The 18,328-nt window shown below is 37.0% G+C and overlaps 1 protein-coding gene across 2 annotated transcripts in view; it reads right to left on the bottom strand.

Annotated features, from left to right (window-relative positions):
* The window catches only part of LOC117317283 (krev interaction trapped protein 1-like), a 39,619-nt gene that overhangs the window by 20,335 nt on the left and 956 nt on the right, over positions 1 to 18,328 (bottom strand). For both annotated transcript variants that reach the window (XR_004530157.1, XM_033872030.1), the window contains exons 2-9: positions 17,205 to 17,651; positions 16,498 to 16,590; positions 15,724 to 15,862; positions 14,327 to 14,600; positions 8,028 to 8,116; positions 7,159 to 7,320; positions 6,232 to 6,385; positions 4,633 to 4,740 (exon numbers count right to left, since the gene is read on the bottom strand). Coding sequence is in view for 1 of the 2 variants with exons in the window: in XM_033872030.1 (XP_033727921.1) it covers positions 4,633 to 4,740; positions 6,232 to 6,385; positions 7,159 to 7,320; positions 8,028 to 8,116; positions 14,327 to 14,600; positions 15,724 to 15,862; positions 16,498 to 16,590; positions 17,205 to 17,445 (1,260 nt within the window). In the remaining variant the exon portion in view is untranslated. The remainder of the gene's footprint in view (positions 1 to 4,632; positions 4,741 to 6,231; positions 6,386 to 7,158; positions 7,321 to 8,027; positions 8,117 to 14,326; positions 14,601 to 15,723; positions 15,863 to 16,497; positions 16,591 to 17,204; positions 17,652 to 18,328) is intronic.

Raw genomic sequence — 18,328 nt, 5'->3', positions numbered from 1 at the left:
ACAAACTTACATTTGATTTCGACACTGCCTTGATCAGCCCCTAGTGTTTCTGTGTCCAGTACAAACTTATATTTGATTTTGACACTGCCCTGATCAGCCCCTAGTGTTTCTGTGTCCAGTACAAACTTACATTTGATTTCGACACTGCCCTGATCAGCCCCTAGTGTTTCTGTGTCCAGTAAAAACTTACATTTGATTTCGACACTGCCTTGATCAGCCCCTAGTGTTTCTGTGTCCAGTAAAAACTTACATTTGATTTCGACACTGCCCTGATCACCCCCTAGTGTTTCTGTGTCCAGTACAAACTTACATTTGATTTCGACACTGCCCTGATCAGCCCCTAGTGTTTCTGTGTCCAGTACAAACTTACATTTGATTTCGACACTGCCTTGATCAGCCCCTAGTGTTTCTGTGTCCAGTACAAACTTACATTTGATTTCGACACTACCTTGATCACCCCCTAGTGTTTCTGTGTCCAGTACAAACTTACATTTGATTTCGACACTGCCCTGATCAGCCCCTAGTGTTTCTGTGTCCAGTACAAACTTACATTTGATTTCGACACTGCCCTGATCAGCCCCTAGTGTTTCTGTGTCCAGTACAAACTTACATTTGATTTCGACACTGCCCTGATCAGCCCCTAGTGTTTCTGTGTCCAGTAAAAACTTACATTTGATTTCGACACTGCCTTGATCAGCCCCTAGTGTTTCTGTGTCCAGTACAAACTTACATTTGATTTCGACACCGCCTTGATCAGCCCCTAGTGTTTCTGTGTCCAGTACAAACTTACATTTGATTTCGACACTACCTTGATCACCCCCTAGTGTTTCTGTGTCGAGTACAAACTTACATTTGATTTCGACACTGCCCTGATCAGCCCCTAGTGTTTCTGTGTCCAGTACAAACTTACATTTGATTTCGACACTGCCTTGATCACCCCCTATTGTTTCTGTGTCCAGTACAAACTTACATTTGATTTCGACACTGCCCTGATCACCCCCTAGTGTTTCTGTGTCCAGTACAAACTTACATTTGATTTCGACACTGCCCTGATCACCCCCTAGTGTTTCTGTGTCCAGTACAAACTTACATTTGATTTCGACACTGCCCTGATCAGGCCCTAGTGTTTCTGTGTCCAGTACAAACTTACATTTGATTTCGACACTGCCTTGATCAGCCCCTAGTGCTTCTGTGTCCAGTACAAACTTACATTTGATTTCGACACTGCCCTGATCACCCCCTAGTGTTTCTGTGTCCAGTACAAACTTACATTTAATTTCGACACCGCCTTGATCAGCCCCTAGTGCTTCTGTGTCCAGTACAAACTTACATTTGATTTCGACACTGCCCTGATCACCCCCTAGTGTTTCTGTGTCCAGTACAAACTTACATTTGATTTCGACACTGCCCTGATCAGCCCCTAGTGTTTCTGTGTCGAGTACAAACTTACATTTGATTTCGACACCGCCTTGATCAGCCCGTAGAGTTTCTGTGTCCAGTACAAACTTACATTTGATTTCGACACTGCCTTGATCAGCCCCTAGTGTTTCTGTGTCCAGTACAAACTTACATTTGATTTTGACACTGCCCTGATCAGCCCCTAGTGTTTCTGTGTCCAGTACAAACTTACATTTGATTTCGACACTGCCCTGATCAGCCCCTAGTGTTTCTGTGTCCAGTAAAAACTTACATTTGATTTCGACACTGCCTTGATCAGCCCCTAGTGTTTCTGTGTCCAGTACAAACTTACATTTGATTTCGACACTACCTTGATCACCCCCTAGTGTTTCTGTGTCCAGTACAAACTTACATTTGATTTCGACACTGCCCTGATCAGCCCCTATTTTTTCTGTGTCCAGTACAAACTTACATTTGATTTTTCGACACTGCCCTGATCAGCCCCTAGTGTTTCTGTGTCCAGTACAAACTTACATTTGATTTCGACACTGCCTTGATCAGCCCCTAGTGTTTCTGTGTCCAGTACAAACTTACATTTGATTTCGACACCGCCTTGATCAGCCCCTAGTGTTTCTGTGTCCAGTACAAACTTACATTTGATTTCGACACTACCTTGATCACCCCCTAGTGTTTCTGTGTCCAGTACAAACTTACATTTGATTTCGACACTGCCCTGATCAGCCCCTAGTGTTTCTGTGTCCAGTACAAACTTACATTTGATTTCGACACTGCCCTGATCAGCCCCTAGTGTTTCTGTGTCCAGTACAAACTTACATTTGATTTCGACACTGCCCTGATCACCCCCTAGTGTTTCTGTGTCCAGTACAAACTTACATTTGATTTCGACACTGCCCTGATCAGCCCCTAGTGTTTCTGTGTCCAGTACAAACTTACATTTGATTTCGACACTGCCCTGATCAGCCCCTAGTGTTTCTGTGTCCAGTAAAAACTTACATTTGATTTCGACACCGCCTTGATCAGCCCCTAGTGTTTCTGTGTCCAGTACAAACTTACATTTGATTTCGACACTGCCCTGATCACCCCCTAGTGTTTCTGTGTCCAGTACAAACTTACATTTGATTTCGACACTGCCCTGATCAGCCCCTAGTGTTTCTGTGTCCAGTAAAAACTTACATTTGATTTCGACACCGCCTTGATCAGCCCCTAGTGTTTCTGTGTCCAGTACAAACTTACATTTGATTTCGACACTGCCCTGATCACCCCCTAGTGTTTCTGTGTCCAGTAAAAACTTACATTTGATTTCGACACTGCCCTGATCACCCCCTAGTGTTTCTGTGTCCAGTACAAACTTACATTTGATTTCGACACTGCCCTGATCAGCCCCTAGTGTTTCTGTGTCCAGTACAAACTTATATTTGATTTCGACACTGCCCTGATCAGCCCCTAGTGTTTCTGTGTCCAGTACAAACTTATATTTGATTTTGACACTGCCCTGATCAGCCCCTAGTGTTTCTGTGTCCAGTAAAAACTTACATTTGATTTCGACACTGCCCTGATCAGCCCCTAGTGTTTCTGTGTCCAGTAAAAACTTACATTTGATTTCGAGACTGCCCTGATCAGCCCCTAGTGTTTCTGTGTCCAGTACAAACTTACATTTGATTTCGACACTGCCCTGATCAGCCCCTATTGTTTCTGTGTCCAGTACAAACTTACATTTGATTTCGACACTGCCCTGATCAGCCCCTAGTGTTTCTGTGTCCAGTACAAACTTACATTTGATTTCGACACCGCCTTGATCAGCCCCTAGTGTTTCTGTGTCCAGTACAAACTTACATTTGATTTCGACACCGCCCTGATCAGCCCCTAGTGTTTCTGTGTCCAGTACAAACTTACATTTGATTTCGACACCCGCCTTGATCAGCCCCTAGTGTTTCTGTGTCCAGTACAAACTTACATTTGATTTCGACACTGCCCTGATCAGCCCCTAGTGTTTCTGTGTCCAGTACAAACTTACATTTGATTTCGACACTGCCCTGATCAGCCCCTATTGTTTCTGTGTCCAGTACAAACTTACATTTGATTTCGACACTGCCCTGATCAGCCCCTAGTGTTTCTGTGTCCAGTACAAACTTACATTTGATTTCGACACTGCCTTGATCAGCCCCTAGTGTTTCTGTGTCCAGTACAAACTTACATTTGATTTCGACACTGCCTTGATCAGCCCCTAGTGTTTCTGTGTCCAGTACAAACTTACATTTGATTTTGACACTGCCTTGATCAGCCCCTAGTGTTTCTGTGTCCAGTACAAACTTACATTTGATTTCGACACTGCCCTGATCAGCCCCTAGTGTTTCTGTGTCCAGTACAAACTTACATTTGATTTCGACACTGCCTTGATCAGCCCCTAGTGTTTCTGTGTCCAGTACAAACTTACATTTGATTTCGACACTGCCTTGATCAGCCCCTAGTGTTTCTGTGTCCAGTACAAACTTACATTTGATTTCGACACTGCCCTGATCAGCCCCTAGTGTTTCTGTGTCCAGTACAAACTTACATTTGATTTCGACACTGCCTTGATCAGCCCCTAGTGTTTCTGTGTCCAGTACAAACTTACATTTGATTTCGACACTGCCCTGATCAGCCCCTAGTGTTTCTGTGTCCAGTACAAACTTACATTTGATTTCGACACTGCCTTGATCAGCCCCTAGTGTTTCTGTGTCCAGTACAAACTTACATTTGATTTCGACACTGCCTTGATCAGCCCCTAGTGTTTCTGTGTCCAGTACAACTTACATTTGATTTTGACACTGCCCTGATCAGCCCCTAGTGTTTCTGGGTCCAGTACAAACTTACATTTGATTTCGACACTGCCTTGATCAGCCCGTAGTGTTTCTGTGTCCAGTACATACTTACATTTGATTTCGACACTGCCTTGATCAGGCCCTATTGTTTCTGTGTCCAGTTCAAACTTACATTTGATTTCGACACTGCCTTGATCAGCCCCTAGTGTTTCTGTGTCGAGTACAAACTTACATTTGATTTCGACACTGCCCTGATCAGCCCCTAGTGTTTCTGTGTCCAGTACAAACTTACATTTGATTTCGACACTGCCCTGATCAGCCCCTAGTGTTTCTGTGTCCAGTACAAACTTACATTTGATTTCGACACCGCCTTGATCAGCCCCTAGTGTTTCTGTGTCCAGTACAAACTTACATTTGATTTCGACACTGCCCTGATCAGCTCCCCAATGCGTTTTTGTGCCCAGTACTGCGTCTCCTCACTATAATTGAGAGCTGTCTTTCCGTGTCTGTCCTGGATATCCTGTAAACATGTTATCAAAGTTATATCACTTAATAATATATATTATCATATCATTATAATGGCTTTATTGCCACCAACAATTTCTACTAATTTTTGTCATAATATTGCATTGTGAATATCTATCTGACAAATTCCAGTGTAGTAAGAATACAATTTGTGTTGGTAAGTTAAATTCCTTCTGAATTGAGTGTGATGTCTGAAGACCAGACTTGGGAGGTATTTAACATAGGGGCTTGCATAGGGGCTTATCCCTTGCTTATCAAGGGATAAGCCAACTCCAGACTTTTTCCCATTTTCAGTGCACTAGCCCCCTGGGCTTATACCCGGTAAAATACGGTACATGCATCCAATTCCTTAAATGGATAAAAGTCAGTTAACAACCTGCTTATTGACATGGAACTGACAAATATAGACATCATGGCCGACCAAATGTGAATGTGTACCAATCGGATATGTAACTGTACATGTACTTATTTTAGTGGTCTTCAAATTTTAGCGCCTTTCGTGCTCAAGTCATCACGCTAATTCAAGAGCAGCGCTTAGATTTCTCCAATCTGTACTTTATGAATACACAACAAATTGGTATATGATCTTTCACACGATGAGGTTTATATATGTCAAATATACATAAAGCAGGCTGTGAAGATGCATTCAGCGGCAGCTGATCTCGGACATTTTCCACACACGGAATGATCATGTGATCTATGTAGTCCGATATTGCTCCAATGGTTTCTCTATGCGTTATATGTCTGTCTGAAGGGAATTCAAAGTTTGGATGGCATGCATTTGTTTCAAAAAAAGTGTATTACCGCTTATCTAAAAATATTCTTGTGATAATTGCGCGAATTCAAGACTGCACTAATAAGTCTACATACCCTCGGAGCACTAAAATATGAGTGTGCTAAATAAGTACACTTACAGCAACGATTAATTCTGCATTGTATCAAAGCTTTGTGTTGAAGACATTTAAAATGAGTCTTGGTCAAGAAATATGAGACAATAACAGTAAATACAACAAATCTGCCATCAGGTCTGTGAAGACAGCTGATGTACAGACAACCCCACCTTACATCTGTATTCTCACCAAGTAGTTTACCCATTCTCACCACACAATGTTCAGCATTTAAAATTTGTTCAAATTAAACTGCAGAAGCTATGTTTGTCTTTTGATCACATTTTTAAGCAGCGATCACTAGCTGAACAAGATTTCCTGATCAACAAACAATCGGTACATGTGTGCTGATGAAATATTTGGTTTCCTGTCAGTTTGACTAAAGGGAGATAAGTCTTTAATAGACATCAAATACTACCACTAAATTAATAAATTCATTGCTGCATAGGATGTTTACAACAAGTTATGTGCATAAATAAAGAATAACTAATTGATTTACAAAAATTAACACAATTTGCAACATTTTCTCAATTATTAGGACACCCAGGGATTATCTAGATTCTGGCCTTCCCCTTTAGCTAAGTGACAGTAAAACCAACCAGGTTGATCTCGGGATGGCGTAGTAATGTCTCTGCCACATGGACATTTCCGTACATCGTGGCTAGATGTAATGCGGTAGCCTTGTTGTCTGTTCTAGCATTAGGATTTGCCCCAGCTCGTAGTAACATCTGAACAGCATCCTTATGTCCACGTCTGCAATGTAACATTAGCATTTCATAGTTTTGCAACAAGATTTTTTCAGAATGTAATATAAATCAACATCTATAAAAGTTCTGCACTATTATTACTTTAATTAGAAAAACATCAAACTAACTGCAACAGAATTTAAAACGATTTGTGTGTTGCAACAGTGAAATTTTATGATTAGTAAGAAAACAATTTGTAAAATTGACAAAATCCAACAAATTAAATTGTTCACTTTTTATCATATTATATACACAGTGGTAAATTTTCAACTTCGACCTTAAATCTCGAATCACCAAAATCAAGTGTTGAGCTTTACGAAGTGATGTAATTGTGTGAAAATGAAATAAATCTGTCTAGAAGTTCATGAGGTATCTGATTTACAAGCTTTATATTTTGACCAGGGTCAAGTGCAACCTTTGAACTTTAACCTTTAACTTTGTCTAATGCAAAATAAAACTGTGTGTAAAATTTGATAGCACGATGTTATGGTGTGAATATAAAGATTTCTTAGGAGTCATAAAATATCTTTGCTTTCCACAGATGGAATTTGATGTAGCATGAACAGACAAAGGCCATCACCACGCCTCCCCCCATTTACAAAGTGGGGTTATGATAATTATACTAGAGATGGTGTTTCTGGGTCGTGTTATAGTGATAGTACTGTGTAATAGGTTCATATTTTGATAAACATATCATACATGAAAATAAAAACGTGTATATCACTGATAATCATGTGTAATAGCTACCACCAATTGGTACACAATCGATGCGAGACTTACGCTGATGCATAGTGCAATGGTGTGAAGTACTTGATGTCGGTGTCATTGACGGGGAACCCTCTGTTGATAAGTTCTAACATGAGGTCACAGTTGCCTTCTGAGGCGTACTTGTGTAGCTGGTACTGGTCATCCATACTACTGAGAAATGTCCCAATCCCGACTCTTAAATATTTGAAATAAAATTAAATTGTAGAATTTTAATACATTGTTCAGATTTTCATTTACAGGTTCATTTATGATAACTATGGCATTACTTCAAGGTGATTTTTTCTATAATATGATGATCAGAAACTTGTTACATCTTCTAGAGGAATTACTGGAGTGAACAAAGTAAACATAACTCTTAAGAAAATTGGCCTAAGGGGCCTGCATAACTTGGTTATCAAAAGTGGTGATTACAAAATATTCTAATGCTACTGTAGTTATGAAACAATGATGATTCATACATAATTAAGTTCTAATTAATATGACCGTTTCTCCAATTGCCAGGGGCAAATGATTACTGTATATTGGGTAAAATCACCTTACTAATACAAAAGATGTTTCCTATCAATTTTGAGGTTCTAATCGATTATCTCCCCTTACCAAGGGATGTTTCATCCAAATAGTCAAATTACCTTATAACCTGGAATAATAACATGTCTTTTGAGGGCAAACATCTGTTATGTATGGATGACAGAAATTGTGGCATATACAAGACTTAAGCCTTCAACCAGAGGAGTTAAAAACACATAAATATCATAAAAAAATTTATTGACAGACGAAAGTTCAACATCACAAAAATATGTATTGACAGAGAAAAGATTAAGTTCAACATCATCAATATATTGACAGATCAATGATCAAGTTTAACAATGAATGATACCTACCCCTCGATAGAACTGGTGTCACTACTTCGTCGCGAGTCGTAGTCAGGAGGAGTTGATGGCCAGTATATGTTTCTCACAAAGTTATTTACCTGACAACACAACAAACAAAATGCCAAAAACCGCTATGATATCAAATTTAATAAAAATCAAAGTACTGAAAGTACTGTAGGAGGCGTTAGTCAGATGTAAAAGGAGATATTTGAAATAAAGCAAGAATACAAATTAAACTGATATCAACATGACTAAACATTTCCACTTAAATGTGTCAAACCAACCGGACATAATGGTTTTCACAGTCCTGATGAATGTAATGGTTTAGACTGTTCCGATGTACATAATGGTTTTAACCATCTGAAAAGTTGCAAACCTACTTCTAAAAGAAGTTAAACATTTCTTATTTCAATCAAACCTTTACTTAACAAGAGATCCCAGAGGGATCTTGGCGCCCACCATTGAATGATCTTTATAGGTTCCATGTCAGATTGATATTTTCTCTACTTTTCCCTTCCTCTAAGTCTTACTAATCTGTGTAAATTCAGAAACAGCCCTCTATAGCTAGTACTTTTCAAACAAGGGGAACCTATATATAAAATTTAAGATTTAGCGATAATGGCTGTCTGTTGTTTTATGGATTGGTCCCAAAATGCAACACCAGGGACCAAGGGGAACCTACATATGAAATTTGAGAAAGATCCCTTCAGTACCTTCTGTAAAATAGCGATAACAAACTTCAATTGTCAAAATACAAGATGGCTGCCTGTCGGGCAGGTTGTTTTCTGACTGGTCTCAAAATCCAATATGCATAACAAGGCACAGAGGGCAACCTACAAATGAAATTTCAGAAAGATCCCTTCAGCAATTTCTGATAAATAGCGATAACAAACTTCAATTGTCAAAATCCAAGATGACTGCCTGTCGGCCATGTTGTTTTCCTATTGGTCCCAAGAATTAGATGCAATATGCAGAACTACAGACCAAGGGGAACTTGCAAAAACGTTTGAGAAAGATCCCTTCAGTACTTTCTGAAAAATAGCGATAACAAACTTCAATTGTCAAAATCCAAGATGGCTGCCTGTCGGCCATGTTGTTTTCCGATAGGTCACAAAATGTAATATGCATAACTAGGCACCGAGGGGAACCTACATATGAAAATTTGAGAAAGATCCCTTCAGTACTTTCTGAGAAATAGCGATAACAAACTTCAATTGTCAAAATCTAAGATGGCTGCCTGTCGGCCATGTTGTTTTCCAATAGGTCACAAAATGTAATATGCATTTATATAACTAGGCACCAAGGGGAGCCTACATATGAAATTTGAGAAAGATCCCTTCAGTACTTTCTCAGAAATAGCGATAACAAACTTCAATTGTCAAAATCCAAGATGGCTGCCTGTCGGCCATGTTGTTTTCCGATTGGTCTCAAAATGCAATATGCATAACTAGGGACCAAGGGGAACCCACATATGAAATTTGAGAAAGATCCCTTCAGTACTTTCTGAGGATTAGCGATAACAAGAATTGTTTACGGACGGACGGAGGGACGGACGGACGGAAGGACGGACGGACGGACCACGGACGCAGGCCGATTTGAATAGCCCACCATCTGATGATGGTGGGCTAAAAAGTCAAACATTTTAAATTTTTTCAAATCAACGTCTACTTAGGTACATGTCATTAACATTCATACTTTAAACCATCTTTTATACTTAAGTAGTTCAAAATTTGCATTTATGTGTTTAAAACAAACTTATATTTTATAGGCCTGGGTATTAGAAATGACGAAACAATAAGATATGCATTTCGATAAGTTAAGCAATACACGATATGTATTGAAAATACAGGGAGTGTCTGCTACTTTTTTGTTGAAAGTGTACAATGTCTTTCAATATCTTGTAAACAAAATTGTTTATTCCTTTCTATTTTGATCTTAGAATAATATCAAAATTAGATTGACAGCTTTTAAAAGTTATTACACTTTTTTTTAACAAAGACCTCATTTTTAAAAACAATTATTTCAAAATTAGATATCAATTCCATCTATTTTAATAGATCCAATGTCAATATTAACAATAAACTGTGATTTGTTGCTTTTTAATTTACCACCAAGATGTAGATAATAGCCTAGTAGCTATAGGTACTGTATATAAATATACAGCGTTTTACATGCAAAATATTGAAGAAAACTTTCATATTTGATATCAATTCAATACGATTGTATAAGTCCCTTCGGGTGGGGAAAGAACCCTGGGCCTATTTTTACATCAGGATTGTGTAAAAATGTCAATTTAGCGAAATTGACCTATTTTGGTCCCATCCTTCAGCCCCCGGGAGGTTAACCCCAACATTCGTACAATTTTGAATACCCACCCCATAACCATGCTACCATACAAATGTAGGTTTTATACCAAATTGTGCAATTAATCCATGAAATGAAATTGACTTTGGGTACAACCCCATAGGGATTGCTACCACACCAATGTGAGTTATATCCATAACTTAGTTTCAGAGAAACCAATTGACCCCTTTTGACCGTGCCCCCCGGGGATCAACCCCACCATTTTTACAATTTTGAATCCCTACCCAAAAGGATGCTACCAGTCAAGTATGAGCTATATCGATTGCTTAGTTTCAAAGAAGAAGTTATTTATGTCAATTGAGCCAAATTGACCCCTTTTGAGCCAACAATTGAATTGCAGTTTAAGGATAATTTTTGATTTTGGCAAGAAAACATTCTTTAAAGGGCATGTCTGCATCATTTTTAATAATTTGCCCTTGAAACTTCGCACACACCTTCATAAGAGCCGGTTCTTTAAAATGTGAATGAAGGTCAAGGTCAGAGAGATAAACTCAATATTTGTAGCCAGTTACACATGTTACATGTATCTGTTTGCCAAATATCCAGCCTTCATGTGTATGTGCAGTTTTGGGTCATTTTTTCATTTTGGTAGGAATTTCTTTTTAAAAGTGCCATATCTGCGTCATTTTGATTATTTGACCTTGATACATTGCACACACCTTTAAAAGGGCCGATTCTTTAAAATGTGACCCAAATTAATAATTTTGAAAGAACTTTGAATTTTCTTCATCATTTGACCCCCGTGACCTTAAATGAAGGTCAAGGTCAAATATAAGTATAACATTTGTAGCCAGCCATACGTTATCGATGCGCCAAACATCAAGCCTTCATGTGTATATTATAGATAAGAAAAGAGCAGAAACCTTTATTCTGCAATTTTGGATTATTTTTTAATTTTGGCTGGAGAAAATAGCTTTATGATTCTTTTCCAAGTGCCATATCTTTCTGCCATATTTTTATCTGATGACAATAAAATATGCACATTCTGTTTCAGTGGACTATGTTCGTTCATATGAAATGAAAAAAATAATCAATATAAGATTTTTATTTTTGACATTCGAACCCATAACAAGTCGTTGGCCTTGACATTCTCTGACAATATATCATTGAGAAAAGTTTGTCCTAACCACGTGCTAACCAATTTCCAATGAAAATGAAACAAATTATGCTAAAATATGTGTGATGAGTTTCCTATATAAACTATAGTAAAATGTATCCTCTCCCCAGGGGGAATGCGATACATAGGGGGCCATGAAATTAACAATTTTGATAAAATAGCTTAAGAACCTTTTGTACACCATTCTGCGATATCTTGGTCTTAAGAAGAAGACCGACGCATGACGACAGATCAAATTATAATGGTGTATATTATGAGCTGAATGTCAAAGGATTGTAAACTCTGTACAAATTGTATCATATTATCAGGCAGTCAGCCTAAATGTATGTTTCATATCTACCATATTAGAAGTTTGATGTTTTGTACGATATATATATATACTTAATTTTTACACATACATTAAAGGAGTTAGCTACTTTCATAAATTAAGATGTTTTTTCTAGAGTTTACTAGGCCGGATGAAATATGATCATGAGCAATCAGTATGGTCAATATGAGATTTGATAAAATGCCTCTCGTAGTCAACCACTCATGATCACTCAACTTCTTTTTGTAGGAGTCAATATTATATGTAGGAGAATTAAACTCTTGCGATGTCTGTTGCACACAAGTACAAAGAAATACATTATCACTTAAGCCGAAAAAATTCACACTTAAGTAGCAATAACACATAATAGTCAAAAACCCAATATATGTGATCAGTGATAAGAAACAGTACTTATAAGCATTTTTGGCAATTTATCCTGAAACAGCTATATAGCCTTCCATATTTGACATCCCACAGATTGTTGCTTGTATATATATAGTTTTAAAGGTCAACATTGGAAAAAACCTAAATGGTTATACATGAATTCATAATAAATAGAATTATTGACAAAAAAGTTTCATTTATTTTCACACTTTCTGGAGACCAATAAGGAGATTGATGATCATTTTAAGGGATTTGTTCGTGACATGAAAATCAAACATTTTTAATTAAATTTCAAAAGCAAATATAGATTTATTTTGAAAGTTATGAGGAATATTGATATTTGAGAAAGTCTTATATTATATGGATTTGATATATCGATTGCCAATAGATATACATGTATTTATCATTTTTCATGAAAACAACAAAAAGTTATCTTACATGAAAACATTTGAAAAGGTTGAATCCTGAGCTGAATAATATATAAATAAGACAAGCTGGTTCAATAATAATTTAGCATTTTCATATATATTACGAGTGCGAGTAGCTACTGCAGTAAACCTTATCACAAAAGCCCAGATTATGTATATTGTCTCTGTCGGGGAAGGTACAGCACAAATGACCACCACGACAGATATGTGCCAGTTTTCTTAGTTTTAAAAAATAAACGATCGAATTCCATCACGCCATCACCGATCACGTTAGGTCTACCGATTCATAGATTTGAAACACAGGGACTTCGATCAGTTATCGCAGTAATCCGAAGGGTTCTGGTGTTGATATCGCTGATTAAAGTCTGCATATAGTATATAGGAAGATCGTCAGAAAATTCGGACTATAATCGCAGTTAGATATTGTGATTTTGTGGTCTGGCCAGGCTTGAACAACTTATCGTAAACAGTTTCGTCCTAAATAAACAAACGCTTATTTCAGTGGGTCAACAAACAGATTTAAACTTTGTAAGCAAATTGCCTTTAATTCATGTTGATAGATATTAATTTCTAGCGACAAACATCACACTTTGATGCTTCGTGTGAAGCCCGTGTCCACGTGCCTCCATTTTGACAGAGTACTCGCTCACGAAAACAGACGGAACACGTGATCGCTAAATATCGGACCAAATCTCATAAAATCTCGTGAACAAACTACCAAGTTTTAAACAAAAGAAATGTTGTTAGCCAAAACCTGGAGGGTATTATGAAAATCGGGAATTTGTTTGCGCTTGGTTGTTATGCCGTCTTTATTCCTAGTAGTTAAACAAGTGTCCTCTGTAAGGTAACGTCAGAATCTCGCAGTTATCTCCCTTCAAACAGTATTTTCGATATAGATTTGCAAAAATCGATGCAGGTGTAGATATTTACAAGACATTATTCTTATTGTTTATTCAAAATAGTTCCTGAAATGTTCACAACATTATAAGCATAGTTAATACATTTCTGTGCACATCTACTTTGAATGACGGACTACAATGACGTGCCTCATACTTGGAACTAATAGTATAAGCGAATCATTACCCCTAGTTATAGAAATTACCACCAGAGGTCTCAAATTCCGGGCTTCCGCCGAAGAGAAATTTATACTGAATATACCTTTTTTCATGTAATAGCACTTTATTTGTAGTCTTGATAGTTTTCATAAATGTATATATATAGTTCAACTACATCATATATGAACCGAAAGAAACTACAAAATGAACTGTGAAAGGAAATATAACGAAAATGAAAGTGAGAGATTGTGACGTCACAACTCGTAGGTGATTGTAATATGGCAGGCGTAAACGCCTCCATAAAAATTATTTCCATAAAACAAACACCTCTTTCATTTCTGTATAGCTCATCTACAGCGTAACCTTCATGATGATATGGCATATTAAATATAATCCTCCATGCAACTTCCAAATTTGTTTAGGTCATAGTTGTCTCAAAATTAATACACTTCTTATCTAGATCCAATCTTACAGACCGCATATCGCAAGCCCAGACATCTTGTTTAAATAGAACAAACAGTCTAACTCAAAAGACACCAACAACTCGATTAAAAAGATCAGAAAACAAAATACAATGACAATGTAGTCCCAACAGATCTTTTTCAGTCACACATGAATCTTTAAAAAGAAATCGCCATCAAAAGTTCACTTACATTTGTCTTATAAGGCATTGCTGACCCAAAGATAGGATTGATGACAACGATGTCACACTTCTCGATGGCTAGTTCCTTAGCTAGAGCTTCGTTGGCTGTCAACCTTATGTCGTCTGGGGTATCGTCAACGATTATCCCGTTCGACTCTGGCGATACCTCGTGACGACTTGGAAGGAATGCAGGATTGTTGATGCTGAATTTGATACGGTAGTCGGCTCTGTTCTGAAAAAGGATGTCAAGGGATCCTGGTCTGGAATGTTTTTCTTTCAGCCAACTGTGAAAATCAGAACATATCAGGAATCAGAAAAGATATTGATACAGAGTTTTAATAGAGCCAAATCTGTGTTTATAAGTGACCATCTCTATTCGGAGACCCTCTGTTCTAAGTGACCATTTCAATTCCCCTCGAGCATTATCACTATATATTTGAACTTCTAACTTCTTGACAGTCATTATTTTAGCTTTCCAGTCATACAAAGATTTCACTGTTTTTACTAATATTGAACGAAGACCACATAAACAGCAATATTACCTCGTCAACTCATACATATTTGACCTTTAAGCCCTCATTTAAACTGTTTAAAGTTGCTGTTTAGGCTGTACTCCAAACTAACTTTAAAGTTAAATAATTTTGTTGTTTTTTTCTGACCTAGGTGACCTCTAGCCTTTTAACTCCTGATTCTGAAAATCACTTTATACTTATATGAAAGGAAAAAAATATGAAAAGTTTGATAATTCGTAGCATGGTCTTCTTTGAATATTGACGACACGCAATGCTTTACACTGACAGACAAAAGACAGATGCACAAAGACAGACAAAACACAGATGTGCACACAGACAGACAAAACACAGACATACACACAGACAGAATACAGATGTACACACAGACAGACAAAACACAGACGTACACACAGACAGACAAAATACAGATGTACACACAGACAGACAAAACACAGACGTACACACAGACGTACACACTGATGTATTATTACCCCCTCGACAACTCAACTGACAAATAAACCGTTAGAAACTTGATGACATATTTATGACTTTTAGTTGATAAAACAATAAAGTAATGTTACAACAGAGTCAGCTGACTGGTTACAGTATGACTGAAAATATCAAAAACATTTACACTAGTGTACGTTAAGAACCAGTTAAAAGAAATCACTAATTAAAGAATTTACGGTAACCACTAATGAAATTCTAAAAATATGAAAATAGAATATGCCACTTACATTATGAAAGATCTTTTTACTTTTGAAATTCTAAAAATATGAAAATAGAATATATATATATATGGCTATCTCCCTCCATACAAAACAGCACTCTTGAGAGGGGTTGGATCAAATTCTACTTAGTGTCTGCTGTGAGTGTGGTCAGTGACTAGACTGACCTTTCCAGCTGGGAGATAAACGTCTGTGTAGGAGGAGGGTAGTTGGTCATGCCATTGTTGAGGGTCTCCACCATCGTGTCAAGGGAGAAAAATCCTGGACTGTTGGGCGACTTCTCTACAAATGCCTTGTTCAGCTTGTCTGTTAGTAAACAAGAACTCAGATTGATATCAGAACATTATAAACCATGATGATTAGAAACAAGGAAGAGGCCCAGAGGGTCTGCATCGCTTAAATGGACAATAAATGTAATGACAATTGACGAGCTGTAGTGAAAATAGAGTTTCAATTCTCACATTTTTTACACTAAAAACAATGTCCCCAAGGTCACAATGATGTTTTACAATGTATGTGTGTAGCATGGTTATAGGGTCTGTAACGTGTTGTTATCATATAATAACCAGGGCCAAAGACACTGGTGCTGGGCCGGATCCCATTTCAGTTTTCAAAATTCCAATTAGTCTGCCAGAAGCAGCAGGTTGAAAAATAGATTTAAGGTCTTAGTCTGTCAAAATGAGGTCTTCGATAAGATTTTCTCAGACTGAAAAGTTTTCAAGAATAAGCATTCTCCCAAACAAAATTTTCAGAACATCAAGTCCGATTGGTTCATATAACAGATATTTTTGACAATGTTAAATTTCCCTTAAGTCTGAATCATTGTATAGTACAAAGGATCAAGCAATATTGTTTTTTTTTTATAATGATATTGGGTAAAAACAAACTTCTAAGGTTTTCCTGAATTGAAGATTGGGTTCTAGTTTACAATAATAACTGACCTCTTGAGTTGACTGGAACACAGTACAAGTAGAATCTGGAAAGTGAGGCACGGAAATCTCTACTGGTCCAAGGTATAAGAATGGCTCTTTCTCCTAAAACGACAAAAATTGTTGAGGTACAAATGTTGATTATAATGTTCTTTCAAGAGGCCAAGATGGCCTGCACCAATCACCTGGATTTTTAAGTAATCATGACAAAATAGACTCATTTGTTATATAAAATTAATATAACAATTATTTCTCAATTTTGAATTTTCCTCTTGGAGTCAATATATATGGGTATCATCCTTTCTTTATGCAGCATAATATTTGACTTCATGGATCCAAAGCCGATTCATAGCAAATTCATTCTGGCCAATTAATGATGAATCCAGTTACTCAGAAAATATCTACTAATTATAATCAAGGAGGGCTTCTAGCTGCCATTGACTCTTTCATGTATATTTTCTGAAATAATTTTTATATTATCATATGAAGGGTCAAAACATACATGTATGTCACACAGATTATAATTATGTCTCTTCAAAAGCGATAGTCAAACATAATTTTTCACGAGTCAAATTTGTTTTCTTAATTATACTGGATGCCTCATATTTATTCAAGATGAAATATGAAATCAAGAACACAAACATAGATATTTTTCTGCTTCTGTAAAAGCCGGAGTATTCCCTTACTGAATTAAGTATATGAGCATGAATGTAGTTTACCTTTGATGCCGCCATGCTCCCCTCCGGTCAGTCTGTACAGATTGCCCAACACCTCATCGCGGGGCTCCTCCCCCATGTTGGTGAGCGGGAATGTTGGTAGGTATTTTGTTGGTTTACTCTTATCACCAGTTGTTGTTTTGTGATCAAGAAGCAACACGTTGTAAAATTTTGACCGGTAGTCATGGCTACCAATGCTTTGCTTTGGTTGCAACACAACTAATATTATCTCCATCAGAAACATTAAGTGCCTTAGTAAAAAAAATCTCTTTAATGGCTTTTCCTTACTACATCTTCTTTTATGTCAAGTTTAATTATATAATTCTAATCAAGTGGAATGGATAAAAAAAATCACTAAGATTTCCCTTAAATACATCTTGGCATAAATCTCACTTTCATCCTTTCGTGCAAACATCTTGAAAAATTCCAAATGTCATGTCATTGTTGTTCCTGAAACAAAATAAAGAAATCTTTGAATTATAATGGTGCATAAGATAGTACTTAAACATGCCTATTTTTAGACACCAATTGAAGAAGGTATATTTGCTATTAAAAATAGCTAAAATCACCTTAACTTATAAGCATTTCTTTAGTCATGAAACATCATACAATTGCAATAATAAAATCTATGTACATGTGAAAAAGTACAAAAAAATATCATACAATTATTGAACAGCGAGTTGGAATTGAGATTGAAATGGTTTTGTGAAAATAAATTGATGATTGTTTAAATGAGGAATGTATGTTTGTAGTTTTTTAAAGTAATGGTATAAGCTGTTATTTTGTTTTAATTTACACGATATTTATGACATAGAGTGAGCAAATGATTAAAATGCATATTTATTTAGAACTAAATCAAACAACATAATTAAATCTCTATTCTTAATGTCATAATTGATGATGTTTCTTGAAACCTCGCCCGCGAGGCTGCATGACATCCACAAAAGTACATGTTCAGAAAAAATTGTCAAAAAATTTTCCTCCACCCATCATTTTGAAATTGTGGTGATCCCTGCAATACTTTGGTAGAGTTACAAGTTTCATGAACAAATGCGACTTTTAATAACATATAGCAAAATTCACTGTTTATGAGATATTCACTTTTTTTTAGTAACCTCCAACTGGTG

This window comes from Pecten maximus, chromosome 19 (assembly GCF_902652985.1).
Source record: "Pecten maximus chromosome 19, xPecMax1.1, whole genome shotgun sequence".
Taxonomy (NCBI): domain Eukaryota; kingdom Metazoa; phylum Mollusca; class Bivalvia; order Pectinida; family Pectinidae; genus Pecten; species Pecten maximus.
This window is presented reverse-complemented; position numbering and strand designations above follow the sequence as displayed.